Below are 27,513 nucleotides of genomic sequence, written 5' to 3'. Positions count from 1 at the left end.
ATAATTTCTCTGCCAGTGACAGAGTCTACACCGCAGGACACCTGATGCGTCTTAAGCAGATTCCTTAGCCTGAGATGGGGATTCTCCTTCTAGTGATTGGGTGTCTGTGCATGGCGGGGGTGGGGGCGCGAGGTGAAGGGGGTGGGGGCAGAGTACAGGATGCAAAATAAGACAGGGGTAAGAAAGGAGGGTGTGGTCTTGGCTAGAGTCTGATCTTGCCGTGAAACTCTGGGACATCCCTAGGTTAGTCCTTTTGAAGCAGGACCAGACTCATCAGTCAGGGGCTAAGAACTGGGAAAGGGTTTGGGAGGGTTGGGTGGCTTCCATTTGACTCATGGAATGGTAGCAGGAGGTGATTCCCACAGCAAGGGGATCTGTGCAGGGTGCCAGTGGCACCCACTACTGGCTGGTTTTATTGGCATCCCTCACCCCAGGCTACTGTGGATTAGCTCAACCCATGACCAAGCAGAGTTGTTTCCCCATAGGTGATCAGGGGGTGTCAGAGAGGACCCTGGGTTTGTCTACCACTTGGCTGTAGTGAGAATTCTCAAGGGGGTTTGGTGGAACCAAAGCGGTTTAGGGAAATAAAGGTGTTTAATTTGGTTAGAAATGTCAGCTGGTTGAAACCAAAGGGATGTGTCCCATATGGGGTCTGGGTGTACCATTCAAATAATTAAAAAGCCAGCAGCCAGAGCAGCCGACTAGACCTTACCACAGCCCAGGTATCTGTATAATCACGTCCTGTTGTTACTCTACCATGTAGGCATGTGCCGCAAGTCCCTGGGTAACTGTCTTTCATCTTCATGTGGGGTATATCCCCGAGGCTGAGTAGGTGGTAGCAGCTACCTTGAGCTGCCGTTTGGAAATAATAGGAAAGAGCCGTCTCTGAACCGCACTAGTTCTGACATCAGAGGACAGTTCCTCAGGGGTTCCAGGATCTCTAGTGTCAGTAGGAGTTATTGTTGTTTAGTCACTAAGTCGTGTCCAACTCTTTGAGACCCCATGGACTGTAGCCCACCAGGCTCCTCTGTCCATGGGACTTCCCAGGCAAGAATACTGGTGTGGGTTGCCATTGCCTTCTCCAGGGGATCTTCCCAACCCAGGGATTAAACCCAGGTCTCCTGCATTGGCAGGTGGATTCTTTACCACTGAGCCACGTGGGAAGCCCTCAGTAGGGGATGTCTCTTTAAAAAAAAAAAAAAATCAGACCCAAAATGGAGTCAATTATCCCTAGGACAGCAAACCAAGACTCTATATTATAGAGTCAGCCACTCACAGGAACTCAATCTTTAACCAATCAATCTGGAATTACCTGGTCAGCACAGTGAGGTCACCTGCATGACATAATCCCCTTTCCTCCCAAAGGAAGGTGACCTTGCCTGAAATAATCCTTTTTTTCCTCTGACTTTATTGTCCCACCTACTTTCTGCCTTTAAGAACCTTTCACTTTGGGGTTCCCTCATGATCTCCTGATTAAGAATCTGCCTTGCAGTGCAAAGGAAACCAGTTTGATCCCTGGTCCAAGAAGATCCCATATGCTGTGGGACAACTAAGCCAGTGCGCCACAACTATTGAACCTGTGCTCTAGAGCCCAGAAGCCATAATTACTGAGCTCCTAGAGCCCGTGTTCTGCAACAAGAAAAACCACTGCAATGAGAAGTCTGTGCACTGTAACGAAGAGTAGTCCCTGCTCACTGCAACTAGAGAAAGATCACACAAAGCAATGAAGACTTAGCTTAGCCAAAATTAAATTTAAAGAATGAGATAGCCTCCCTGAGTGTGAATAGCTCACAGGTACTGACAAATTCAAGGTACGAAATTGGGACCCAGACTCTGCCCCATGCAACACTGTTGATCTGCTAGTAACCAGAATCCACTTTCAACATAATCTGCCAGGGGCCAGCGTGAGGAATCCCACCCATGACAAGGTCATGTGGAAGGAAGCCTGACAAAATGCAAGGACGTGATCAGGCTTCAGGGGTTCCCCCTGGAATTTCCTGAGCATCCACCCCCAAGACCAGAATCTGCCTGCTTTTCCACTCTTCTAATATTCTCTGGTAAAAGTCAAATCAGGGCTTTAGTCTTCTGCATTTGAAAGCAATGTTTCAGTTAAACCCCTCTGATAGCTCTCTAGCTTGCCTAACAGGTTCCCCAGACCTCTTACAGCTTGTGAACTGCTTACAGCCCCACAACCGCGAGAGGCACAAAGCTTAAAAGCATCTTAAAGATACAGAGCCTTTTCTAAAGAGTTAAAAATTATATTGGTAGAGGGTTTTCACTGTTGACTCAATGACTGCTGCCACGCCTCCATAGTCTTTATCTTTTAAGCACCTGGGAAGATGTTAATCAATGTAATCGGGATGTAGAAAAAGATATATAGTAGTTTTGATGTTAGCAACACTAGACTTTTGAGTTAATTACTTTTCTTCTGTTATAAATCACTGTACTCCTTTTACTTGTTATAAATTGCTGTATCTTTGCTATGTAAGAATGTAACTTTATTTAGTGCTTTCTGAGAGTAGCACCAGACTTTGGGAAGATCAGCACAAATAAGTCTTCTGGTTGACAAACCCTTATCAGAAAAAAGGCTGTAAAATGTTAATTGGCCCTTTTGGCCAGAAGATGATGTAAATTACCTAAGACTTGTGTATACAACTAGGTATGCAGAGAGAAAAGCCTGGTTTTGATAAGAGTCTGGGCTGCTAACGCTGCATAATTTTGTATTACCCATCACTACAAACAAAGCTAGCGGAGGTGATGGAATTCCAGTTGAGCTGTTTCAAATCCTGAAAGATGATGCTGTGAAAGTGCTGCACTCAATATGCCAGCAAATTTGGAAAACTCAGCAGTGGCCACAGGACTGGAAAAGGTCAGTTTTCATTCCAATCCCAAAGAAAGGCAATGCAAAACAATGCTCAAACTACCGCACAATTGCACTCATCTCACATGCTAGTAAAGTAAAGCTCAAAATTCTCCAAGCCAGGCTTCAGCAATACGTGAACCGTGAACTCCCTGATGTTCAAGCTGGTTTTAGAAAAGGCAGAGGAACCAGAGATCAAATTGCCAATGTCCGCTGCATCATGGAAAAAGCAAGAGAGTTCCAGAAAGACATCTATTTCTGCTTTATTGACTATGCCAAAGCCTTTGACTGTGTGCATCACAATAAACTGTGGAAAATTCTTCAAGAGATGGGAATACCAGACCACCTGACCTGCCTCTTGAGAAATCTGTATGCAGGTCAGGAAGCAACAGTTAGAACTGGACATGGAACAAAAGACTGGTTCCAAATAGGAAAAGGAGTGCATCAAGGCTGTATACTGTCACCCTGCTTATTTAACTTATATGCAGAGTACATCATGAGAAATGCTGGACTGGAAGAAACATAAGCTGGAATCAAGATTGCCAGGAGAAATATCAATAACCTCAGATATGCAGATGACACCACCCTTATGGCAGAAAGTGAAGAGGAACTAAAAAGCCTCTTGATGAAAGTGAAAGAGGAGAGTGAAAAAGTTGGCTTAAAGCTCAACATTCTGAAAACAAAGATCATGGCATCTGGTCCCATCACTTCATGGGAAATAGATGGGGAAACAGTAGAAACAGTGTCAGACTTATTTTTTGGGGGCTCCAAAACCACTGCAGATGGTGACTGCAGCCATGAAATTAAAAGATGCTTACTCCTTGGAAGAAAAGTTATGACCAACCTAGATAGTATATTCAAAAGCAGAGACATTACTTTGCCAACTAAGGTCCGTCTAGTCAAGGGTATGGTTTTTCTTGTGGTCATGTATGGATGTGAGAGTTGGACTGTGAAGAAGGCTGAGTGCCGAAGAATTGATGCTTTTGAACTGTGGTGTTGGGGAAAACTCTTGAGAGTCCCTTGGACTGCAAGGAGATCCAACAAGTCCATTCTGAAGATCAGCCCTGGGATTTCTTTGGAAGGAATGATGCTAAAGCTGAAGCTCCAGTACTTTGGCCACCTCATGCGAAGAGTTGACTCATTGGAAAAAACTCTGATCCTGGGAGGGATTGGGGGTAGGAGGAGAAGGGGACAACAGAGGATGAGATGGCTGGATGGCATCACGGACTCGATGGACGTGAGTCTGAGTGAACTCCGGGAGATGGTGATGGACAGGGAGGCCTGGTATGCTGCGATTCATGGGGTTGCAAAGTCGGACACAACTGAGCGACTGAACTGAACTGAACTGATTGATCTCTATGTACAATCAAAAAGATATAAAAGGCCTTCCTAGACAATAGAGGCCGGACCAGTCGCTGGACTGGTTTCCCCCGTGTCTCCTCTTTACTCTAATTTCAGGCTGAATTCGCATCTGGAGCGGGGTGGCTCACCAAGTCTACTTACTTGTCCTAGCTTCTAAGACCCGCGCGAAAGGGAGCCTAAGGCGGGGCACCCTTCGATATTCAAGTCGGCGCCAGTGGCCCAACGTAGATGGTGCAAATCTCTTGTCCTGAGATTTTATTGGTCTTCCCTGTAAGCCAAGTTATTCAGCCTCCTACACTATTTCTTCATAATCTAATTTTATATTAATAAATAAATAAGTTTCTTCTTGCTTATGCCACCCACGCTTCGAATCACCCTGGATCCACCGGGGCTGGACCCCGGCAATAATCCAAGGGACAAGAGACAGAATTAGATCAGGAAATAGAAGAGTTACTCTCAGAAGAAACTATGAGCTAGCTAATGTGCATCCTTAGTTGCTTCAGTTGTGTCATACTCTTTGCGACTTAGCCCACTAGGCTCCTCTGTCCATGGGATTCTCCTGGCAAGAATACTGGAATGGGTTGCCATGCCCTCCTCCAGGCAATCTTCCCGATCCAGGGACTGAACTGTCTCCTGCATTGCAGGCAGGTTCTTTACCACTGAGTCACCAGCAAAGCCCTATGAGCTAGCTAATATACCTTGTCTAAAAACAGAGGGGAAATTTATGGAAACTTTAAGGCTGTTTGACCAAGACAGTACAACACAGTTTGTTGATTCAGGTTTTGTTTACTGATGTGTTCTCACTCACCAGAGATTCTGGAGAAGCTCAAACAGCCACAGTTCTTACCATGTGGAGTGGATATGTTGACCCATGCTAAATTGTAACAGAAGACCAAAAAGCCAAGAAAGGCAGCAACTCACAGATTTCAGGAAACAAGAGTGCTTTATTGGGTCCCTGGCAAGCATCCAGCCCAACTACGCTCTCACTGTTCTCTGACAGGACCCACAAGATTGTCTCACTCTGTCGTGAGAAATTGGCGAGGGAGGCTCTGCTGGCATTCCTCTCTGGGCCTGGAATGCTGGTTGGAAGAGGCCTTGTGAAAATGAACTCCCTGATCTCAGCAGCAGAGATAGATAAATAGAAGGAACACAGTAGAGGAGTCAGCATGATGGACATGGGCATAGAAACCAGACCCCTAGCTATGATTATCGATCATGGGGTCCCAGGAATGAAAAAGACCAGACAGTGCCTAAGATATCACCCAGTCATGACCATAACTCAAGATTTCTGGTCAGGCAAAGAGGCCTGTCTCAAACTGCCAAGGTAGAGTCAAAATCTCCCACTTAATTTCCAGACTTTCAATGGGGAGGAAGTAAAATATCTTTGAAGAAAAGCCTTATTTTGCATATTATGAACCTTCCTTGCAGCCTTCCCCCAAAGGGATCTATGTTCAATTATTTGGGAATGGAAAGGAAAAGAAAATATTCAGACCCGGGGATGGGATTCTATAGGACACGGACTTCAAGCTAAGTCCAATGTCTGGGGACAACAGAAAAGCATGTGGTCTGTCCATCCAAGGAGATATTTAATAGACTAAATTTGGTGCCTTAGTAGACTTGGTGGAAATTCAAAGCCAATGAAGGTTAGTTATTCTGAGCGTACAGTTGAAATGGATATACTCTGAAACAGGTATAACCCCCACAATGGCCCTGATGAGTGGGATGAGAATGACTACCGTGGGGTAGGATGAGCACAAGCCATCAGTTACCCCCTCCCTACCGAAACGGTAAAAGTGATACCATGTTCGTGCAGGAACTATAGGTATCAGTGTTACTATCAGATTGGCGGGCGAAGTCATAATGACTCCTACCACAGCCCAGCTTGGCCAGTGCAAAACACCAGGAGGGCTTTGGCTCATTGTAAACTTTAAAATGTGGTGACTCCGATGGCAGGTGCTCTCCCAGAAACGGTCTTCTTGCTAAAGGAAATTCACCCACCTCTTGGCATTTGGTATGAACCCTTTGATCTAGCGAAATCATTTTTTCCCCTCCATTTTGATGAGCAAAGAACATCAGAAGCAATCCATCTTCAGGTGGCAGGACTCCATTGCTGTCCTGCTTAAAGATATGTAATATCTTAGCTGTACAGCTCCCTGCCACAACCTGCCTCATGGGGACCTTGACCTCAGCACTTCAATGTTCCATCATGTTGATAGGACCTGGAGATCAGCAGTTTCCCCAGATGCTTTGTTAAGACATATGTATGAGTCAGAGGTGGGAGATAAAGCATGCAGAACTGCAAACTTTTCCCCTGATAAAGTTCCTGGGGATCAAGTGATCCGTTGAGGTCAGAATAGTTTGTTAATGTAGAAGAAATTCCTGCATTGTGAATTCCTTACCACTAAGGCCCAATTTCAGGCAAAAATGTCAGGTGGGAGCCTCTTCTTGCTCCAACCCACTTACTGACTGACCCAGAAGACTGCCAGCTTTGGGCTGGGCCCAGAGCAAGTGAAGGCTCTTGAGCAGGACAAGCCGTTACACACGATTCTGCCACCAGGCTGCCTGTGGCAGACCCAGGGTGCTTGAGGGATTTATCTGTGGCATACTGGGGAGCTACATGGCAGCCTCGGCAGAGCAGAGTGCTGTGTGTAGCTTTTGGAAAGTCTTGATTTGGAAAATGTGGCAGGAGAACCCAGAGTGTGGAACCAAGAGATACTCTGGCCAACAAGTAACTATTAGCCTGTTGAGACACAGCCCTCTGACTTGTCACTGGGCTCTGGGGCAGTCTAGGGCTTGGCTACAGCATACTAGGTGGCCATGCTGGCCTTCAGGAAAAGGGGCTGTCAGACCCACCCAGCCACAGACAGGTGTGGCCACCATCACTAAGCAGACACGCCAGGATAGGGTTCTCAAGGCACAGGCAAGCGTGTGGGGGGCGGGGTGGGGAGGTGGCTCCCTCACTCTCTCCCACGATGCCTCCTCCTGACCCATGGCTGAATTCATTTCAGTCTAAACCTACACTATGGCTTTAATGAGGTGGGAACCCATCTTGACCATTATGGGCCCTTCTGGATTTGGTTTGCTCTCCTGACCTGTGACACCTCGCCCATCAAAATCCACAGGATTATCAAGTGTTCTAAATCTTCAATCAGAGAAAGCACTTCATAGCAAAGTGATAGGTTGACACCTATGGCATCTGCTCATCTTGTTAGGATCCCAGAAGTCTAGAAGCGGTTAGCTTGAAAATACAGTGAAATAGTTTGCTGAAAACTCAGATGTGGCACCAGCTGAAAACAATACCTCGCAAAACTGGGTAAGGCCTGCAAATGGAGCATAAGCTCCAAACCTGCAACCTGTTCATGGTGCTATTTCTCCTACAGGTTGAAGCGTGAAGAGGGGCGTTATTACATCTCAAAGCTCTTCTCATACCTGAGGTTTAGGATGCGACTGGTGTAGAGGTTTTAGTCCCCAAGGAAACATCTTCAAAAATTCATAGTAATGATTCAAGTGAATTCAAGTCCTAGGCATCTGGCTGGCTCAGGTTTTTTGTACCTCTGAGCAACACATAGCTAGGATAGGAGTGTATCTGGAATAGGAATATACATAAAGACTATGTGTAGGAGTAGCTAGGGTGATTAACCTATTGAGGGAAAATAAGATCTCGGCTATTTAAAAGGGGGCAGGGTACAGATGGACGTGGGGCGTTTTCTAGAGTGCTTCCTGGTTTTCCATATCCACTGGCTAATGTTTGCCACAGGCAGGACCACTAAGGAACTGGACTTTGGGACTGAAGATCCAAAAAAATCCCTAGTCATAAATACTAGTTCTCATGACCAGTTATGGAAGTGTGCTGTAGCCTTTACTCACACCTCCCTTCTTGCTGGGTCATATTCCTCCCACAGGTTGCAGAATTTCAAGATGAGAGTGTGATAAAAGAGGGAAGAGTTTAATTTGTGACACTGGACTTCAGAGAACGGCAGCCCTGGTCACTACCCCTGGACTTGGTCACTGGCTTTGACCTTGAGTGGTCTCCCCAAGCAGAAAGTAATTTGCTTTTGGTCACATGTGAGAGTCATAATGTATCATATGGGAAGAAGGGTGTGTTTTTGTGTCAGCATTTCTCCAGTGATTGCCTGCCAAGCCCGTCTTAACCTCCACCACTCTTCTGGCGAGAATCCCATTCTTTGGAAAACTGCCTCTCCCCTACTCCACATTGCCCTGAGCTCTGGGACAGGAATTTGAATCTTGAGTGGAAGGAGACCCACTGGAGCCGATGGCAGCAGCTCCTGGGAGGCAAGCCCCAGAGCCACGATGGCTCCTGCCTTTCTAGGTCCTGTGAACTGCCCCACACCCTTCCCATGAGTCCCTGCTCCTCCTTAAGACTGGTCCAAGTCCATTTCTGTTACTCAAAACCTGAGAAACATAATGGCCAGTGTCTCTTTTGAGACCACCTCTGCCTCCCACCGGTGGTCAGCTCAGAGTCTGGCATAAAGGAAGTCTGCTCAGTATGTCTGAATGAACGGGTGGGTGAACAAACAAATCAACAACATTCAGCTCTCAGTTCACCAAGGCAGTCTGGATATGCAGGCTGGGAGAGTGGGGGGCACATTGGGGCAAGAGGAAAAAGTGTGGAGAGTCACCTGAGCACAAGAGGAGGTAGAGAAGTCAGAAATGTCTAGTGGAGGGGAGAAATATGGGGCAAAGAAAGGCCTGGGCAGTTGGGTGGGGCTGGGGCTGAGAAACCTCTGCAGCTGGGAAAGCTGGAGACAGTCCGTGAGTAACTGAGAGGACGACAGCACTGGTCATCCCTTCGGCTGGTTTTGCTGCAGTGCAGGCAGTCGGAGACACTGGGCGTCTCCCCAGCTCTACTCCTTTCCTGGGTTCCTTTCTTTGCGTTCCTCTTCCAAATGAAGGAGCAGTTCCACAGGCCTAAGCACCCTCATGCTCAGGGACCCAAGTCATCTACCCAGTGGTACAAGAAGCACAGACTGTCTGGCTGTGGCCATGGAAGGCTGAGACTGTCAATCCAGGAGCCAAACCATGGATCTATCTTTCCAGTGGGTCCAGGACTGGAGGATGTCCTCAGAAAACCCTGCCTGGGGAGGGGGGGACCCTGACCCCGTACACCTACAACCACACTAGAGGAGGTGAGCTGGATGCACAGTGGCTGCCTTTATTGCATTCCAAGGGGACTGGGCTAGCTCTAGACTCCCCCATCCCAGGCCTCAAGAAGGGCTCTCAGGAAAGACCCAGGGTGCTGGACTGAGGACAACAACTCCTCAGGAGCCTGTACTGAGGCCCAGAGCTGGAGGCCCAGGATTGAGAGCTGAAGGTTGGAGGTAGGGTCCTAATCCCCAGACAGAGACGCTTGTTACCCCACGCGGGGATGAGCTGCATTCTTCCCAGAACTCCCACGTGTACTCCCTCTGGAGAAGAGTCCAGCCCTCTGTCCCTGGTCAAGAGGGCAGTGTGGAATTCACTGTGACCCCCTCTCCTTTCAGTAAGGAGCACAAGGTGTCACAAAGTTGACGCCTTCCCTCTAGCCACAGCTGCTGATGCAACCCTCACCTCACGGCACAGGGCCTGGGAGGAGGGGACAGGTGTACTGGGGGTGGCGGCTGAGAGGCCAGAGGGTGTGCTCCTTCCCGAGGTGTGGTGGGTAGGGTGGGGGTCAGCTAGGAAGCCCTAGGGTAGGGGGACAGTCAGTGAAAGGCAGGCACAGGCTGCAATCGGGATCAAAGCCAGGGATGGGGGATGGGGAGCAAGGGGGCAGGGGAGGCAGGGGAGTGAGTGCCTGAGCAACAGGGAAAGGCAGAGCATGAACACGCATCACCAAAGACTACTGCACAAGGAGGGGACAGGCCCTGGAAGGGCCCTGAGCCCCATTCGGGGTCAGGGACAGGTTAGTGGCAAGATAAGCTGGGATAAATTGAGGCAAAATGGCTGAAGGAAAAGACCCTGAGAGTCACCAGGCCAGACAGAGCAGAGGAAGTCTGGAGCCCCGAGGGCAGGGAGAGATCAAAGCCAAGTGAAGGGAGAAGGGAGATGCTGTCCCACATGCCCCAGAGCATGACGTTAGCAGCAGGGGCTGGGCAGGACACTGGCTGCAAATCACGCAGAGGACTCAGGGCAGCCCCAGCAGTGGCCAGTGTAAACTTCAAGGACGGCCAGGCTGCCAGGCACTTGGAGGTGGGGCCTGGGAGCCCTGTTGACAATGGCACCAGGAGAGGCCACGGGACTGGGTGCCACACGCCCAGTGTCTGATGAGGAGCTGAGTGAGGAGCAGCTGCTTGGAAAGGCCCTGGGTGGAGCCTCCTGGGGCACACCTGCTCCAGTTGGTTCTGTACTGGGAACATCTCTGGCAGTTTGAGCTGCTTCCTTGTTGGTCTGCTGCTGGATGGAGGCCCCCAGCCTCCTGTGGGGGCTACCGCTTGCCCTGGGCCTTGGAGCCCCCCTCTTGGATGGGAGGCTGCTGGGTGGCGACCACCTCTGAGGCCTGAGGGGTGGCTTTGGAGCCCGAGGCACTCTTCCGGGTGCCCTGGGGACTCGGGGGGCCTTTCTTCTGGGGCTGAGGACTCAGCTGGGGGCCCTTCCTGCCGGCAGATGGACTCTTGGAGCCTTTGGCCTTGGCTTGGGGGTGGGTGGCCTCTGGGCCCTTGAGGGGTTTTAGCCCCAGCATCTCACAGAAGGTGTTGCACTGGTGGGAGGAGGCGAACTGGTCCAGCAGGGCGGGGAAACAGCTCTCCTTGAGGCCTTGGTACCTGTGGCAGGACACAAGAGCTGAGTGGGGTCCCAACCAGAGAGACAGTCCTCAGGGCAGACCGTGGGGTGGCCATGGCATGGTGTCATGCCCAAGGTACCTCTTACCTTACCTCAGGGTGCTGGGGAGTCCACCTCAACTGGCAGCACCCAAAACCTCACTAATCTGAGGCCTCATTTGGCCCTGGCCCATGGAACTCATCACGTGAGATATCGCTTGGTGTGAGGAGGCTCTGCTTTATCAACATAAATTAGTGCAGACTCCAGGTCCCCACTCCACTCACAGGCCCTGTTTATCTGCCCCCCGATGAACCTCCATAAGGTTTCTCTGTGAGAAAGGAGGAGCGGGTTCACTGCAACCCCAGAACGCCAGGTGGTCCTTTGTGGGTGGCAAGAGCTGCTGGTCAAGATCTGGGGTCAGGGCCGCAGCAGGTAAGAAGCAGAGGTCCCTGAGACATTGGGACATGGCCTTGGGCACAACTGGGGCTATTGGGTCACAAGGTCCAGCACCTTAGGGATGAAGAACCAGAAGAACTTTGACATTTTACACCCCAAGCAGCCTCTCAGAGGGCATTCTGTCGCAAAGAAGCACTCACCCTCGCATTTTGGTAGCAATCTGCACATCGGTCATTTTCCAGTTAACCCCTGAAAAGAGAAAGACAGAGAGTACAGGGAGCTGGTAGTAGCCTGGGGCAGTTCTAGGGCCCCCAGGTCTCCAAGATGCGTATCATTTTAGATGGGAATAAGCCAAGCTCTAGGTACATCTTTGGGTTCCCTCTCGCTGGGCATCACCAGGCCTGTCTCAGGGGCAGTATGGGTATATTTGTATTATGAGTAGTAATAATAGTTCCATTTTCACGGTGAGGAAATTAAGTAACTTCAGCAGAGTCAGTCATTCATTCATTTACTAACTGGGCATGGTCTGTGTACAATGACCACTGTGAATTAAAGTATCATTCCTAGACCCACAAGTCTTCCAGCTAAGCTATTCTGTCTCTACTGGGTGAGATTAGGTCATCCTAAACTGGGGAAGTCTCTGGCTTTGAGCTAAAACTTTCTCCTCCTCCTTAACAGATTAGCCCATCTGGACAGAGAGAGAAACGTAGAAATGGAAAGGTATACCAGGGCTGGACTGGCAGAAGTGTAGCATGGGTAAGACCAGCTTCCACATACTCATCAAGGCAGCAAGCAAGCACTCCAAGCAGCCAGACGGGCTCCAAGGTTAAGAGAGCCTTGAAGGACAGAGTTGGGCAAACAGTGATGGAGGAAACACATCCCACCCTGGCCAGGCTACCCCAGCACCTTAACATCGCGAGTCAGGCCTGTGACCGCCCTTCCCTGTTTGCACTCTGTCCAGCTGCCTTCCTCCAGGAACCAAGCTCACTAACAGGCCTGAGTCCAGTAGATGACAGAGCAGCACAGATGTGGGCTTGAAACCAGGTAGATCTGGCCTTCCATTTGGGCTCTGTCGCTTTGGAGCCGTGTGTGCTTGGCCAGTCACTTCCTATCTCTAATCCTCGACAGTAAACCCAGTGATCATGCTGCTCATCTTGCAGGGGAATTAAGAGATCATGGTAGGTGTCAGACCCTAACTTAGTGTCTGAAGCACAGCAGTTATGCAATAAATATTCATTTCTTTGTCTTTTCTCTTTCAGCATTTTTCACATTCCATTTTGCATGGTAATACTCATCATCCCTCACTTGCACAGAACTCTGGTTTGCAGAGGGGATTCCCAAATACAGTCTCATGGAATCTTCATAGTAAGTCTGAGAGAGAGGCAGGGAGGATACTATTATTCCTAGAGAGGGAAAGGAAATGGAAGCTCAGAGGGATGAAAGACGTAATCTGTCTGAGCTTCTTTTCTTCTCTGTAAAACAGAGACCCAGCTAGAAAATAAGAGGCCTGGGCTTGAATTTTTTTTTTCTTTTCTTTTTTTTAAGGCTTGACTTTCTTTGATTTCCAAGTCCTTCTACGATATTATTATCCCATTGTAGAAATTGGTATATTTATCATAAATACTTGAGGACAATGGCTATTCCTAATTCACATTTTTATCTTCTCAATACTTAGTAATGTTAGATGGAAAAAAGGAAGGAAAGAAGAACGGAAGGAAAAATTTATGAGTTAACAAATGGAGTGAATAACAGTTTAATGTGTTACTAGCTCGCCCTTCAACATCTAGAGTTATATATAAATATTTATTGTACAGCTTGCCCCCAATGCTAAGCACACTTAGAGTCAGTTTTCTATCTCTGGCCCTGGTTTTCTCACTTATTTACATCAGGGATAAAATGCAATAATGTGTGACATTCCCAGCATCCTCCAATGTGTGTAGACAGAACTGTATCTTTTCCTTTCTCCTGCCAGGTCTGGTTAAATAGCGTAAGCCTGGAGAGGAGAAGTCAAAGAAAGAAGGAGAATTCACACTTGCTGGCCTCCCTTTTTTGGGGAAGAATCTGAATAATGGGAAAAATAGAAATAGACTAAAGAGAAGTATGAGAGACTAAGTTTGCTTACATAATATTAATAATAAACTACTAAAGACTGCTCATTTGGTAAAGAATCCCGCCTGAATGCGGGAGACCTGGGTTTGATCCCTGGGTTGGGAAGATCCCCTGGAGAAGGGAAAGACTACCCATACCAGTATTCTGGCCTAGAGAATTCCATGGGCTATATAGTCCATAGGGTTGCAAAGAGTAAGACGTGACTAAGCGACTTTCACTTTCACACTTACCAAAGACTGAGGGGGGGAACAGAGAAGGAGGAGACAATAAAGCTCTGTGTGCAAGGGTAGAAGAGAGTTTAGGAAGTTGGAGAGCAAGAAAGTTCAGAGCAGAGCTGCAGGAAAGGAGGGTGATTCTGAAAACGTGGTCATGCAGCTTGAATTAGATCCCATGAAATAGTCTTTGAAATAATATATTTTTTAAGTAGAGCCTGGAGTATACTCCTTAAAACACAATTGCAGTAACAGACTAGGCGCCATGAGGGTCTGGTATGTACTAGGGTTGCACACAAAGTGGTTTCTGTCCGGTGCACTTTAAAAGGTTACTGTGAAAGCAGAGGAGAACACATGCGGAAGTGCGCTGCACACCAGTGCCCTGCCCTCCGCATGCTCTCCTGCACATGCACACACCCACCTCACACCTTCATACCTGCCAAGTCTGTGACAAGGAAGCTGCCGTTCGTCCACAGATAGAGCCAGTGCTGGAAGGTCTGGCATTTCCACACGGCCTCAGAGCTGCTAGGCGCTGCAGGAGCTGCAGCACAGCCCCAGTCCCGGGAGCAGTAGGACTCTAGGGGCTGGCCCAGGTCCTCCTCCAGGGTGGCATAGGGGATGTTGTTGGCAGGCCGGTAGATCAGATACAGTGGGATGATCCTAAACACAGTGCCACCCCGCAGTGAGCGGGACTGACTGTGCCCCGAGAGCGCCTTCCTTCACCTCAGTTCCACACTCTCAGAGACAAAAGGAACACTCCTCCAAAAAGGGAACTCAGCTCTGAGCCTGAAGGGCAGCAAGGACAGGAGTTCCCCACTGGCTTCAGGGTCCTGTCCATCCTCTGAGGTCACTGGGATGAGAGCTGAACCCTGCTCTGGCCCCAGGAGGCCTCTGTGCCTGAGTGAGGGGCTGAGACCCCTAAGTGACAAACAGAAAGGAATACCTCTGAGAGGATTCAGCCAGACTGTGTCCACGCCCACTAGACCCTGGATGGTTTAGCCTCCCTGTCACCTTCAGAGAGGCCCAGAACCTGCCACGCCTAAACCCCACAATCAGCAAAAACTGGGAGAAGGGGTAGGGAATTCGGGTGGGTGAGAGGAGACTGGAGACCAGAGCAGAAGCTTTTCTAAAGTGGGCCGTGAATCTTGAGGTCTTTGTTTCTAGATTCTGTGGAACCATTGAGCTGAGCATGGGCTAGCTGGGGGCCCATTTGCACATGACCATTACTCAGGGGGTCCCCAGGAGGCTGTGAATCAGGGCTCTGTGCAGAAGCTCAAGTCAGACTGCATGGCCCCCTCCCTGTGCACTTACTCAGGCACCTCTCCAAAGCCAGGAGCAGCGCGGGCTTCAGCTGCAAAGATTTTGCAGTACTCCCGGCTCATGTTCTGGATCTTGCACCCCTGTAGATTGAAGAGAACCAACTCTGGTCAGCAAGGAAGTGCCCCTGCTCTCGGTCACGCCTTGCTCTAAGTGGGAGGCTGTCTGCTAGAGGCTGCAGGGAGGATCCCAGCCCTGGGGAGGGTGGGGTTCACTCCTACCCGCCTCCCTCATCTGCACCTCATTTTTCTCATTGTAAAACAAGAGGCTTTGGACATGTTTTCAAAGTGGTTTCCAAACTGTGTTTGCTGGAGCCCTAGTAATAGGTGGCTGTACCCCAGAGGCCATGCTGCAGAAAGTGGGGCACCTGCCCCACCCCCTGTCCCCTCACAAATAAGGCTTCTCTGTGCAAGATACAGTTGAGGGAAGTGAAAAAGGTTTCTGCTGAAAAATATAGTTTGAAGACTATGGTCCCAAAGATGTAGCCTGGACTACATCTCAGGCTCTCATCAAGGTAAAGCAGAGACTGAGTTGGCATCCGCCTCCATATGGGGCTTCCCAACAGGACCAGGCTGGGAAGGGGGGGGATGAGAGGGTGGAAGCAGGGGCAGGGGCATGGGACAGTACCTGGATGGTGACATCATAGTTTCTGCCCAGGAGAGAAGTCTCGCTGCTGGGCCCAAACACAAGCAGGCTGGACACCTTGATGATGCACGTGCGGCCTGACTCGAAGATGGGCTCCAGCCCGTAGATGACCTTGGCCTGGGAGGCCTTCCTCAGGCTGCAACCGTGTCCACCCCCTCGAAGTTCCTCGCTCACCAGGCGCCCAAAGAGCTTGTCTCCCCAGCAGCCAGAGTCAGCCAGACCCTTAGCAAACACCATGGGGGTCATCTCAATCTCTTCTCCCACTGGAAGCAACAGGAAAAATGTGAAAAAACTAGAAACTCCCCCTCAGGACATACCTGGTTGTCCAGGGGTTAAGATTACACTTCCAATGGAGGGGGGGTGGGTTCAATCCCTGGTCAGGGAACTAAGATCCCACATGCTGCAGGGAGAGGTCAAACAAATACATAAATACACATTATAGAAGCTCCCCCTGATTGATGCAGAGTCCACAGGGCAGGAAAAGCCTGGAACTGGTACACTCACTCTGTCCATTACTGCTCTTTGGGGGTGCACTGTGGGGTCCGTACTGGACTGTGAGCTCCTGAGGGCAGACCCTGTAGTTATGCAACCCTCGGTCATTAAACAGTGCTTGTGTGTGAGAAAGTGAGGGCTCAGCCTGTGTCTGTGGAAGGCAGGGGTTTTCTGAGGAAGCAGCAATCAATCCAGACTATCAGGATTAGTTTGTTTTAGAATTTGGTGTTTTGATCAAGTGACTAAGTGATTCCATCTCAAACAACATGTTTGACTGAAAAAAAAGTTTGAGACCAATCCAATAGCAGTGAGTACTCCTAGCGCTCAAATTGTGATCACTAAATACCATTTTCCACTAAAGTGAAAGTGAAAGTCGCTCAGCTGTGTCAGACTCTGCAGTCCCTTGGACTATACAGTCCATGGAATTCTCCAGGCCAGAGTACTGAAGTGGGTAGCCTTTTCCTTCTCAAGGGAATCTTCCCAACCTAGGAATCAAACCGGGGTCTCCTGTATTGCAGGCAGATTCTTTACCAACTGAGCTATGACGGAAGTCTATGTTCCACTAAAAGGAACCAGAACTCCCTGAACAAATGGCAGGAAGTGTCTTGGATTGACCAGAAACATCTATGGATCAGAAAGTAAGTGAAGTATAAAAAACAACTGGTTGCTTGTCACAAGAACACAAGAGCCAACCTGAAGGGCTTTCATTGGCCAAAAAAAAAGAGAGAGAGACAAATTTACCAACCAAAAGAATAAGTGCAAAGTATTGAACATTCAAATGTGTTAAAATCCATACTTTCAAAATTATAAAAAACAAAAAAAACCTTCCTCCTGGAAATAAACAAAAAACCCTTATTGGTGACCTGTGGAAGATGTTACAGCACTAATTCATTATTCTGAAAGCTTAGCAAGTGGGAAAAGAAAGTAATTTCCATTCATTTTTTTGTTGGACCTATATGTATCAGGATTACCAAATAAACATTTCCTCTTTACTGAAAAATTTTAGCTAGTGAATAAAGAAGAAATGAAAGAATTAAAATACTCCATGTTATAAACCTTAAGGAAATAAAGGATTGACGTAATAATCAGTGACTGCTAAAACTCCTCGAAAACGACAGGGGTTATATCAGATACAGTTTTAATTAATTTTTTTTTTAAACTGTGCCTTGCAGTAAGTGGGAATCTTAGTTCCCCTAACAGTGATTGAACCCAGGCCTGGCAGTGAAAGAGTCAAGTCCTAACTACTGGATTGCCAGAGAATTCCTGTTTTTTTTTTTTACTTTAAAGGGGATAGATCACTGAGTTTATTCACAGTGATCATTCTTAGTATTACTAAAACAAACAGATATCATGTGCCTGAAGATTGGAGGCAGAAGGAAAACACACAGCTCACCTGTGAAATGTTCCCCCAAATTTGCACCTGAATTAGAGCACCTCAAGCTAATCACCAGTTTAGAGGAAGCCCATGATGAAGCAACATATTAAATGGTGATACAATCAACAAAATCCAAAATGGAAGAAATTCTACACATCAAGTGACTTCAAGAAGTAAATGGTAAGGAGGGAAAACAAGTGAGGGATGAAGAACTATTATACACTTGACAGATTTAAGAGATACGTCAGGGACTTTCCTGGCAGTCCAGTGGCTAAGACTCCATGCTCCCAGTGCAGGGGGCCCAGGTTTGGTCCCTGGTCAGGGAACTAGATCCCACAAGCCACAACTAAGACCTGGTGCAGCCAAATAAATAAATAAATATTAAATAGAAAAAAAAAAAAGAAGATATGTTAGCCAAAAGCACTGAGTGGTTCCTAATTCAAATAAACCAACACTTACAAGATAGGAAAATCTGATTTTCTGAGAATAAAGTATTATTTGTTTTTAGGCATAAGGTTATATTTGATATCAACTTTGATTTGATAACTGAACAAAAGGTACTAATTGAATGAATGAGTAAAGGAGTGAAAGAATGAAGAAATTCATGAAGCTCTAGAAATCTTTCCATCACCAGCTGCCTTCGCAGTCCTAAATCCTTAATGTGTCTTTTGCAGAAGCAACACAAACTCTTCCTCTAATATTTGTGCCTTCAAACTGTTTGTCAAACTTCAGGGTGTATGACAATCACCAGGGTGTCTACTGACACGCAATCATGTTAGGTCCTTCCCCAGAGACTGTGATTAAGAGTGTCTGCAGCAGGGCTCAGGTAACTGCATTTTTAGCAGGCTCCTCATGTGGGTCTCATGCAGCAATTCACAGACTCCTATGAGAAACTCCAGGGAGGAAGCCAGCAGGGAGAAGCATGCTGGTAGCCAGTCCTGCTCTCGATCAAGGGCTCTGATGACGGGAGAGGGCACAGGCTGAGTGAACTCCTTGTGGGATGGCCCTCTAGCCCGTCCTCCCCCCTCAACTTCTGAAACAGCTGTCCCCCTCCCCCTCCTCCACAAGCCACATGCTAAACTAGGAGGAAAGGGTAGCTGTATGTGGAGATGAATGTGGCATTTGGAACAGATTCCAAGTTTCTCTTGTAGCTCAGTTGGTAAAGAATCTGCCTGCAGTGCAAAAGACCCGGGTTCGATTCCTGGGTTGGGAAGATTCCCTGGAGAAAGAAATGGCAACCCACTCCAGTATTCCTGCCTTGAGAATCCCATGAACAGGGGAGCCTGGGAGGCTACAGTCCATGGGGTCCCAAGGGTCGGACATGACTGAGTGACTAAACCACCACCACCAAGTCTTTAAAGAACCCCTGCAGAGGCAGGCCTAGGGACACAGGCCCATCCATTCCTCCCCCTGAGGGGCACCATACCTTGACCTTCTTCTCTGGAGATGAATCCTGACAGCACTGTGTGGAGAAAAAGCAGAGGAAGTTGCTGTCCTCAGGTGGGCATGCCCACAGAGAGCTCTACCTCTGCAAAGATGACTATCCCTGTCCTCCTGGGAGTAGAGACCAGGCGGAGGGGGCAGGGTCACACTCACCCTCGGGGCTGAGGCAGAAGTCGGTGGAGGCTGAGCCGTGCTCATTGTGGATGGTGCATCGATACACGCCACAGTCCACGGGGGACGCCTGCACGATGGCCAGGGCCGCGGGCCCCTCATCCCCAGCACTGCAGAGAGGAGACCCTCCCCCTGAGGCCATCACCACGGCACAGCCCAGGCCAGACTGTGTCCTGAGGGTCCTCAGACCCCACTGTCACAGGCTGCTGTGAGCACAGGCTCCAGGAGCTCTGGGCAGAGCCAGGCTTGCATCACGCAGGCCAGGTTTGCGATCCTGACTCTAACTGGCTGTGGGACTCTGGGCAAATGACTTAATATCTCTGAGCCTCAATGTTCTCCTCTTTATGGTGGGAGTACCAGAGTGTCTCTTACAGGGTTACTATGAGGATTAACTGAGAGGGTGGATCCAAAGTTGGGACGATGCGCCCACGTGATCACTGCTGCCATGTCTTAGGAGGCCAGGTGGGGGTGGCATCCAGCTGGCTTACCTCCTGCCCACCTCTCCCACTGGGCGCTGATCCTTGGCCCACGTCAGGACCGAGTCACTGAGAATGTTGAAGAACTGGCACCAGAGCTTCAGGCTGCCCGAGGCGTCAGGAAACTGCTCCACCCGAATCTTCCGAATCACCTGTGGGGCTGGGATCAAGGGCACAGTGGAAAGGAGTAAGTCCTCTCCCCACCGCCACACTCACCTATCACTTCACCCACTCCCGCCACATCTGTGTCTCTGAGGCCTTTCCCCTGACTTCAGATCACAGTTTTGCTAGAAAGAATCCAGCCGTGCAGCCCCACTCCAGGCCAGGCAGAGCCTCACAGCTGAGGCCAAAAACAGCAGTCAAGAGAGGACGTTCAGCCTGTAGCCTGGGCTCCTAACCCTAGGACCCTGCATTTGAGTCCTGTCTGCACCACTCTGTATTCATGGGACGAGTCTGCAAAGAGGGGATGATGGTAGTGACGACAATGATGATGATGCTAGAGCTAGGATGCTATTGAAGCTGGGCCCCAGGCCAAGCCCTTGATTTATTCTATGCCATTTAACCTCATAATGTTATGAAGCTGGTCCTATTATCAGCTCCAAGCCACAGAGCCAGGACAAAAACTAAGCCTTTCTGATTCTACAGCCTGTGGGATTATTACATGAGAGTACCTTTACAGAAGTGCACTAGGTCTCCAGCAGGTAGGTGACCCAGCAGTGTCCTCTCCTGGGAGGCCATACCCAGTACTCACCTTTCAGCAGGTCTTTGGCCTTCCTGGACTTGGCCAGAGCATCCTGATTGCCTTCTTCCAGGGCCAGCTCAGCATCTAGACTGCCAGCTTTCGGGCTGGGGGCTGGGTCTCCTGCTGCCGACTCCTCCTCTGCCCGCGGCACCTCCAGCATGCCTGCCTTTCTGCCTTGAGTCGGGGAGCGTCTCTCCCGCCCAGGAGTCCCTGGGGACCCAGGTCCAAGGGCCTTCCTGGGCCCCCTGGGGGAGACTGAGGGGCTCTCCCTTTCTTCGGGCTTGGCACCCTCTCCATCTCCCGCAGCTTTTACCTTTGGGAGAAATCTCTTCCTCCGGGCCCCCAGAGCCAGCTCCTCGGGCGTCGCCGCGGGGAGCGCCTCCCCTGGGGCCTCCTCCTCTGGGGAGGGCTGCTGGGCTCTGCTTTCAGTTGACAGCAGGCCCTGCCCGGGGGCTACCTGCCCACCACCCTCCTCCCTAAGCAGCCCGCCCACGCTGCTTTCCCGGGAGGCCTCCAGGAGGCCAGGCCCCTCAAGGGGAAACTCTCCCTCACCCTCACTGGATCCTCCTGAGGCGAGCCCAGGGCCCTCCGCCTCACCGACCACGATGGCAGGGACCGAGAAGGGGCTGGGGCCTGGGCGCCGGGCAGCAGCCAGGGCCTGCCGGCCAGCCTCCACCTCGCGGTCCAGGAGGCCGGTGAGGCGGCGGGAGGTGCTGGGGCTCAGCAGGAGGGTCTGCGCGCTCTGCACCAAGTGGTTGTTCTCCACGCGCTCCAGGATGCGCCGTGACGTTCGCGGACTCAGGCCGGCCACTTCTATGGTGGGGGCCAGGGTGGACAGGGGCGCCGGACCCCCAGCGGCAGCTTCCCCCTGAGACTCTGGGCCCCCTCCACTTGTTTCTGAGCTGGACAGCTTTAGCAGCAGAAGCAAGTAGTTCTTCAGGGAGTCTATGAGGCCAGGGTCACATGTCCGGGGACCTGAAGTCCTCCCGTCCGCATCTGGCACCTTGGCGCAGGCCCCCTCGCTGTTTGCCACCACGGTTTCTGGAGGGTGACTCTGGCTGGGTGTCCCTGGCCCCAGGTGCAGTGAGGGAGCAGAGCTCAGCAAGGTCTTGTCCTCAGAGGGCGGGAAGGCAGCTGCACTCCTGGGCTGAGAAATTGGGGTGCTGGGCAGCCCCTCCTGGGAATGACGAGTCAGGCCAGCATCAGGGGGAGAGGGCAGGGAGCGCCCCTCGGGGCCTAAGGCCCCTGGAGGACGGCCACCCAGAGCTGCAGGTGGCACTCTTCCCAGCTCTTCCTCCCTCGGACCCTGGAACAGGCCCTCCCTTGGTTTGTCCCTCCCTGGAGCAAACCAGTCCAGGCCTCCAGAGCGCTCTCCTCCCACCTGCTCCGAATGGACCTCAGGAGGCGGTTGTGCCCTGGGAGCAAGGCCCCCCGCTAGGGGACCCAGCACAGCTTCCTCCTGGTTCCCAGAGGCTGGTCCTGGTGTCTTGTCAGATGTGAGCATACAACCTGGTTTGTCTGGGACAGAGAACTCTTCCTGGCTCTGTCCAAAGCCTTCAATAACCTGAGGAGACCTAGGATCCTCTGAAGGTGGGCATTTGGGGGCTCTGGAGTGTGGGCTGAGACTGCTCGTGGACGCCTTCTGTGAGTGACCTTTCGTGGCTGAGGGCGTGCTCCCCTCTAACTGTGTCCCCTTGTCTTGCTGCACCCAGCCGTCTTCCTGGGTCCTCTCTGCTGCCTGTGTCCCCACCCTTCCTTGTGCCATCACGTCCTCCTGGGAACTCCTGTCCGACTCTGACTTCTCACTTCCTTGCATCACAACATCCACTTGTGCCATCCTATCTGTCTGAGTCCATTGGGAGGCTTCTGTTTGGTTTCCCTGCGTCCTCCCGTCCACTTGCATCTTCCTATGCACCTCTGTATTCTTTTCACCTCCTGTTTTCTGGTCAACAGACATTCTCCTGTCCTCCTGGGTTTCTGCATCCATGGGCTCAATGATGCCCTGACTTCTAGAGGTGCGGTGACCAGCAGAGACTGGATCAGAGCTGCTGCTGGCCGATGCAGGAGCTACGGTTGCCTGGGACTCCTGGACCTGGGAACACATAGACAAAAGCAAGAACTTAACTACAGGTGCCTTAAGCTCTCTTTCCAATCTGATGTCCCAGTCTCCTCGGGCCTTAAACTGCCGTGATGGGAATCCAGTCACCTGGTTTCTCAGGCCTGTTAGGGGTGACAAAGTCCCATGCCCATCCACCAAACCCCTGAACCCAGAGTCCAGATAAAGTAATATCCAGAATCCAGGTCTAGCTCTGGGCCTTCCCACCTCTCCCTGAAGAAATCTTGCCTTTCCTGATGGACTCTGTTCATGTACTACCCCTCCCCTCACCCCCACCATTTGAAGGGGTGTCTTCTCTCAGGGCTTCTGAGCAATCAACCTTTCCCTCTCCTGTGGCACTACTGCTCTGGATAGAATGATGGGTGAGGTGGGAGAGTACTGAAGGGTCTCCTTGACAGCATCGGGGGCAACATCACCATTAATGCTGAGTGAGCAGTAATTACATAATGCTAGTCGGAGAAGGCGATGGCACCCCACTCCAGTACTCTTGCCTGGAAAATCCCATGGACGGAGGAGCCTGGTAGGCTGCAGTCCATGGAGTCGCAAAGAGTCGGAAAGGACTGAGCGACTTCCCTTTCACTTTCACTTTCATGCACTGGAGAAGGAAATGGCAACTCACTCCAGTGTTCTTGCCTGGAGAATCCCAGGGATGGGGGAGCCTGGTGGACTGCCATTTGTGGGGTCACACAGAGTCAGACACGACTGAAGTGACTTAGCTGCAGCAGCAGCAGCAGCAGTCATAGAAGGTTAAAGTCGTTGTGAATGACATGTATGCCAGGAGATCCATGAAATGTTACAATGTCACCCTTCTGAACACCCCCTATTTGCAAAACAGTATGCTAGGCCCTCATTTACTATATAGGCATTACCTCACTCCTCACAACAATATGAAATAGTTTTAAGAATTACCTCTACTTTAGAGATAAGAACACTGATGGTCAAAGAAGAAATGTGGTTTGTCCATTATCAGACAGTAAACAGGAGAGTTTAGAAGCCAGGAGTGTCTAACCTCAAATCGCAAGTTCTTCGCTTTTATTCTATAATGTCACACATTTAAATATAATTAAAGGACCTCCTATCTAAACACAGTGGCCTAAACAGTAATTTGCCTCTTCCCTCTTGGATATGCTCAAAACCAACTAAGTAAACAAGAAAAAATAAAGCAAATTCCATTGTTAGTGGAACTGGAGGCTGATAAAACCTATAGTCTCAAAAAAGCATGGGGAGGTAAGGACTGCCAAAAGCAGACAGATGAAACTCTGGGAGGCTGGAAGACTGTAGGACTGTGGAAGACTGGGTGGAAATCCAGCAGAAGACATATAAGGGAGATGTCCAATGGAGTCAGGGAAAGAAAAGTAGAACAGCCTACCGGACGCAGATCTCAAAAACACATCAACAAAAAACACACTCCTGAAGAAACCTCCTGAAAATTGCTAAGAAAATTGTTTTTGAATATGCAAGGGCTTAAGGATGAGTGTTCCCAGGGCCCTGGAGGAAATTACTGGAGAACAAACTTTGGTCAACCAAAAAGTGATTGGGAAACCACAGGAAAGCAACTGATGGTGAACAGTGAATATGCAGTTAACCCTCTGGTTAATCAAGACTAAAACAAAAAAGTTTAGAGTGGCAGATCAGAATGTCAATGCTTATGCCCTGACAATGCAGAAATGATACAACTAGCATAGAAGGGGAAGGAGCAAGAAGATGAGTGGTGTGAGGGCCTTAACTGTATCACTTATACAAGCTAGGAATCAGAGGAATGATTCAAAGCTGAAAACCCAGGTAGTAGAAATATAGAATATTTATATATATAAAGAAAGATAGCCACTTAGAAATACAACTTTGGGCTAATAGGAGAGAGAAAATGAAAGGGAAAAAAGATAGGGAGGAAGTGGAAACACCACTCATAAGAAAGTAAAAGACATTCATTAAACATAAAATTATAGACATATTAATATAGAATTTAAATTATACATTATTACATACAAATATTTCTAAGTATCAGAAGAACCACACACAAAACCATAGCTAGACGGAGCCTCTACCTAGCTCCGTCTGGTGCTCTGTGACGACCTAGAGGGGTGGGATGGGGGGAGGCTGGGAGGGAGGCTCAAGAGGGAGGAGACACATGTATAACTATAGCTGACTCTCAACGCTGTGCAGCAGAAATTAACACAACATTGTAAAGCAGTTATATTCCAATTTTAAGAAAGAGCAAAGGGAATACATAATGAAAGACTTTATGCATAAACTATAATCAAGTCTAGAATTTAAAGCTACTTTATTGAATATGGAATGCTGTCCCTGGTGGCTCAGACAATAAAGAATCTGTCTGCAATGCAGAAGACCTGGGTTTGATTCTTGGGTTGGAAAGATCCCCTAGAGAAGGGAATGGCAACCCACTCCAGTATTCTTGCCTGGGAAATCCCATGGACAGGGGAGCCTGGCAGGCTACAATCCATGAAGTCGCAAAGAGTTGGACACTTTCAAGTGATTGACTAACACTTTCACTTCCACATGGGATGCTGAATGAACAGTATGAATACACACACAAAAAAAGTTTGGAGAATATTAGGAGCCATCAAATATTAAGTCCAACTGAAGAATGCTAGTATCTTTTTACTTCTCATATTCTAGGATTAGCAAATATTAATATGGACACAAGAGCTTTAAATTTACAAAGAAAATGCTGACTTTGCACACATGGCTCATGTGAACAGAACCTTTTTATTTTTTTGGCCTTGCCTTGAGGCATGGGAGATCTTAGTTTCTGGACTAGGGACTGAAACTGCACCCGTTGCAGTGGAAGCAGTGTCTTAACCACTGGACCACCAGGGAAGTCCCATGACTGGAACTGCTGATTAAAGCTATCTTCACGCCCCCTCACCCCTGAACTGATCAGTCCTATAGAACCTACAGCTTCACTATCTCAATATCCATTCCCTTCTGTCTCCACAGCCAAGAGCCTAATCTAAGTTGCCAACAATTCTGTCTTGCCTAAGCCTCCTAATTGGTGTCTCTGACTCTAGTCTTTGCCTCTGCAAATTTGCAGCCCAACTGATCTTTCCAAAATATAAATCTGATTGTGACATTCCCCTGCTTAAAAGCCTCTCAGTGACTTATCATCACTTACAGGTTAAAGCCTAAAAGCCCCAACCTAATACAGCAAGAAGTTGAAGAATACTCTCTGCCCGCCAGGGTGTGAGGAAACAGGCATCAGCACAGCCTCCACGGATAGCAATCTGGCTTTACCTACTTAAACTGAAAATACTCACACTCTTTGACCCCAAAATCCCATTCCTAGGAGTTTATAGAAATACTTCCATGTTCAAATGGACATACATACAGGGATATTTATTGCAGTATAGTTTACAATAGCAAAAGACTAGATATGATGCTGGGAAAGATTGAGGGAAGAGGAGAAAGAGACAAGAGAGGATGAGACAGTTGGATGGCATCACTCATTCCATGGACACGAGCTTCAGCAAGCTCCAGGAGATGGTGAAGGACAGGGAAGCCTGACGTGCTGCAGTCCATGGGGTCGAAAAGAGTCAGACATGACTTAGCAACTGAACAACTACAAAAACAGCAAGAAATGATCTAACTTACTTCCATATGGGGTTAACTCAATGAATTCTGGTACATCCACATCCCAAATAAGTAAAATAAATACCCAAATAAAAAAGCAAGGTATTGGGACAGAAAATATCATACACCACCCGTGTGTGGGAAATACAGACACATATACTTGTAAGTGCACAGAAAACAGATCTAGAAGGATGCCCAACATACCAGTTACAGCAACTGACTTCAGGAAGAGGAATGGGGTGGGGGCAGTAGAGAAAGGGTGAAGGTTTAATATTCTCTAAATACTTCTCATACTTAACGAATTTTATACCATGTGCCTATGACACATATTCCACAAAAGCTAATGAAGAATGAAAATGAATAAGTAAATAGGCCCTTGTGTGATCAGTGAGGCCTTTCAGCAGAAGAGCCAGATCTGTCTCTCCTAGCTCATCTCTTGGGTTCCTCCATCCTACAGCACTGACACCATACTGACTACTGTGCTATTTTATAATCACTTTGTTTCTTCTCTGCTGGACATTCTCAGTCTTCTCGTTGCTCACCTTTAGGACTCCTTTTCCCTGAAGACTTCCCTCAAGTTTCTTCTCTTCTCTGAAGACTTCTGAGTTCCCTTGTGCTGTGCTTAGTCGCTCGGTTTTCTCTGACTCCTTGTGACCCCATGGACTGTGGCCCGCCAGGCTCCTCTGTCCATGGGGATTCCCCAGGCAAGAACACTGGAGTGGGTTGCCATGCCCTCCTCCAGGGGGTCTTCCAACCCGGGGATTGAACCCAGGTCTCTGGCAGTGCAGGCAGATTCTTTACCATCTGAGCTACCGGGGAAGCCCAAGAATACTGGAGAGGGTTGCCTATCCCTTCTCCAGGGACCCTCCTGACCCAGGAATCAAACCAGGGTCTCCTGCATTGTAGGCGGATTCTTTACCAGCTGAGCTACCAAGGAAGCCCTTGAGCTCTCTTCTCCATCCCTAAAAATTTAAGTGGCTTCCTGTCTTATGTATCCATGGCAAATGTACCTAATTCTATCATTATACCCTCATTCTCTGTGGCAGTTATTTGTTTCATGCACATGTTTCATCTGCTAATCTTTGAACTCTTCCCTTCTGAAGAGGGCCCAGCTCAGGTCCAGGGTTAGACTAGGTGCACAATAACTATAAAGGTTTATGTCTCTAAACACTATGGTGTGTGTGTGTGTGTCTGCATCTGGAACTGGGTAGAGATCTGAGGAGGAATGTCATGTACTTCTTAAAAATAAAACTTGTGTGAGCTGGGGTGAAACTAGCTGGTTCTATGGGAGCTTTTTCATTATGAAGAACATTAGTAGTTTTAATTTGCTATCTTGTCTTTCTGTCTTCCCTGTAAATTCTCAGAGATTAAGGAACCAGTTTGATTTACCTTTGCAATGTTCATAGGCCAAGGCACATAGGAGGTCCACAGAAATGAACCACTGAATGAC

General features: G+C 49.0%; 1 protein-coding gene across 1 annotated transcript in view; it reads right to left on the bottom strand.

The window, feature by feature from the left end:
- Positions 1 to 10,595: 10,595 nt before the first annotated feature.
- ALPK3 (alpha kinase 3) overlaps positions 10,596 to 27,513 on the bottom strand; it is a 51,398-nt gene continuing 34,480 nt past the window's right edge. Inside the window, exons 6-14 of the mRNA XM_068991499.1 lie at positions 20,369 to 22,451; positions 19,630 to 19,777; positions 19,124 to 19,251; positions 18,954 to 18,989; positions 15,643 to 15,923; positions 15,010 to 15,098; positions 14,135 to 14,358; positions 11,578 to 11,626; positions 10,596 to 10,983 (exon numbers count right to left, since the gene is read on the bottom strand). Coding sequence (XP_068847600.1) covers positions 10,647 to 10,983; positions 11,578 to 11,626; positions 14,135 to 14,358; positions 15,010 to 15,098; positions 15,643 to 15,923; positions 18,954 to 18,989; positions 19,124 to 19,251; positions 19,630 to 19,777; positions 20,369 to 22,451 — 3,375 coding nt within the window. The 3' untranslated portion in view covers positions 10,596 to 10,646. The remainder of the gene's footprint in view (positions 10,984 to 11,577; positions 11,627 to 14,134; positions 14,359 to 15,009; positions 15,099 to 15,642; positions 15,924 to 18,953; positions 18,990 to 19,123; positions 19,252 to 19,629; positions 19,778 to 20,368; positions 22,452 to 27,513) is intronic.

The sequence above is a fragment of the Capricornis sumatraensis genome, chromosome 19 (assembly GCF_032405125.1).
Source record: "Capricornis sumatraensis isolate serow.1 chromosome 19, serow.2, whole genome shotgun sequence".
NCBI classification, from domain to species: domain Eukaryota; kingdom Metazoa; phylum Chordata; class Mammalia; order Artiodactyla; family Bovidae; genus Capricornis; species Capricornis sumatraensis.
Note: the sequence above shows the minus strand (reverse complement) of the source record. Positions and strands in the feature narration are given on the sequence as shown.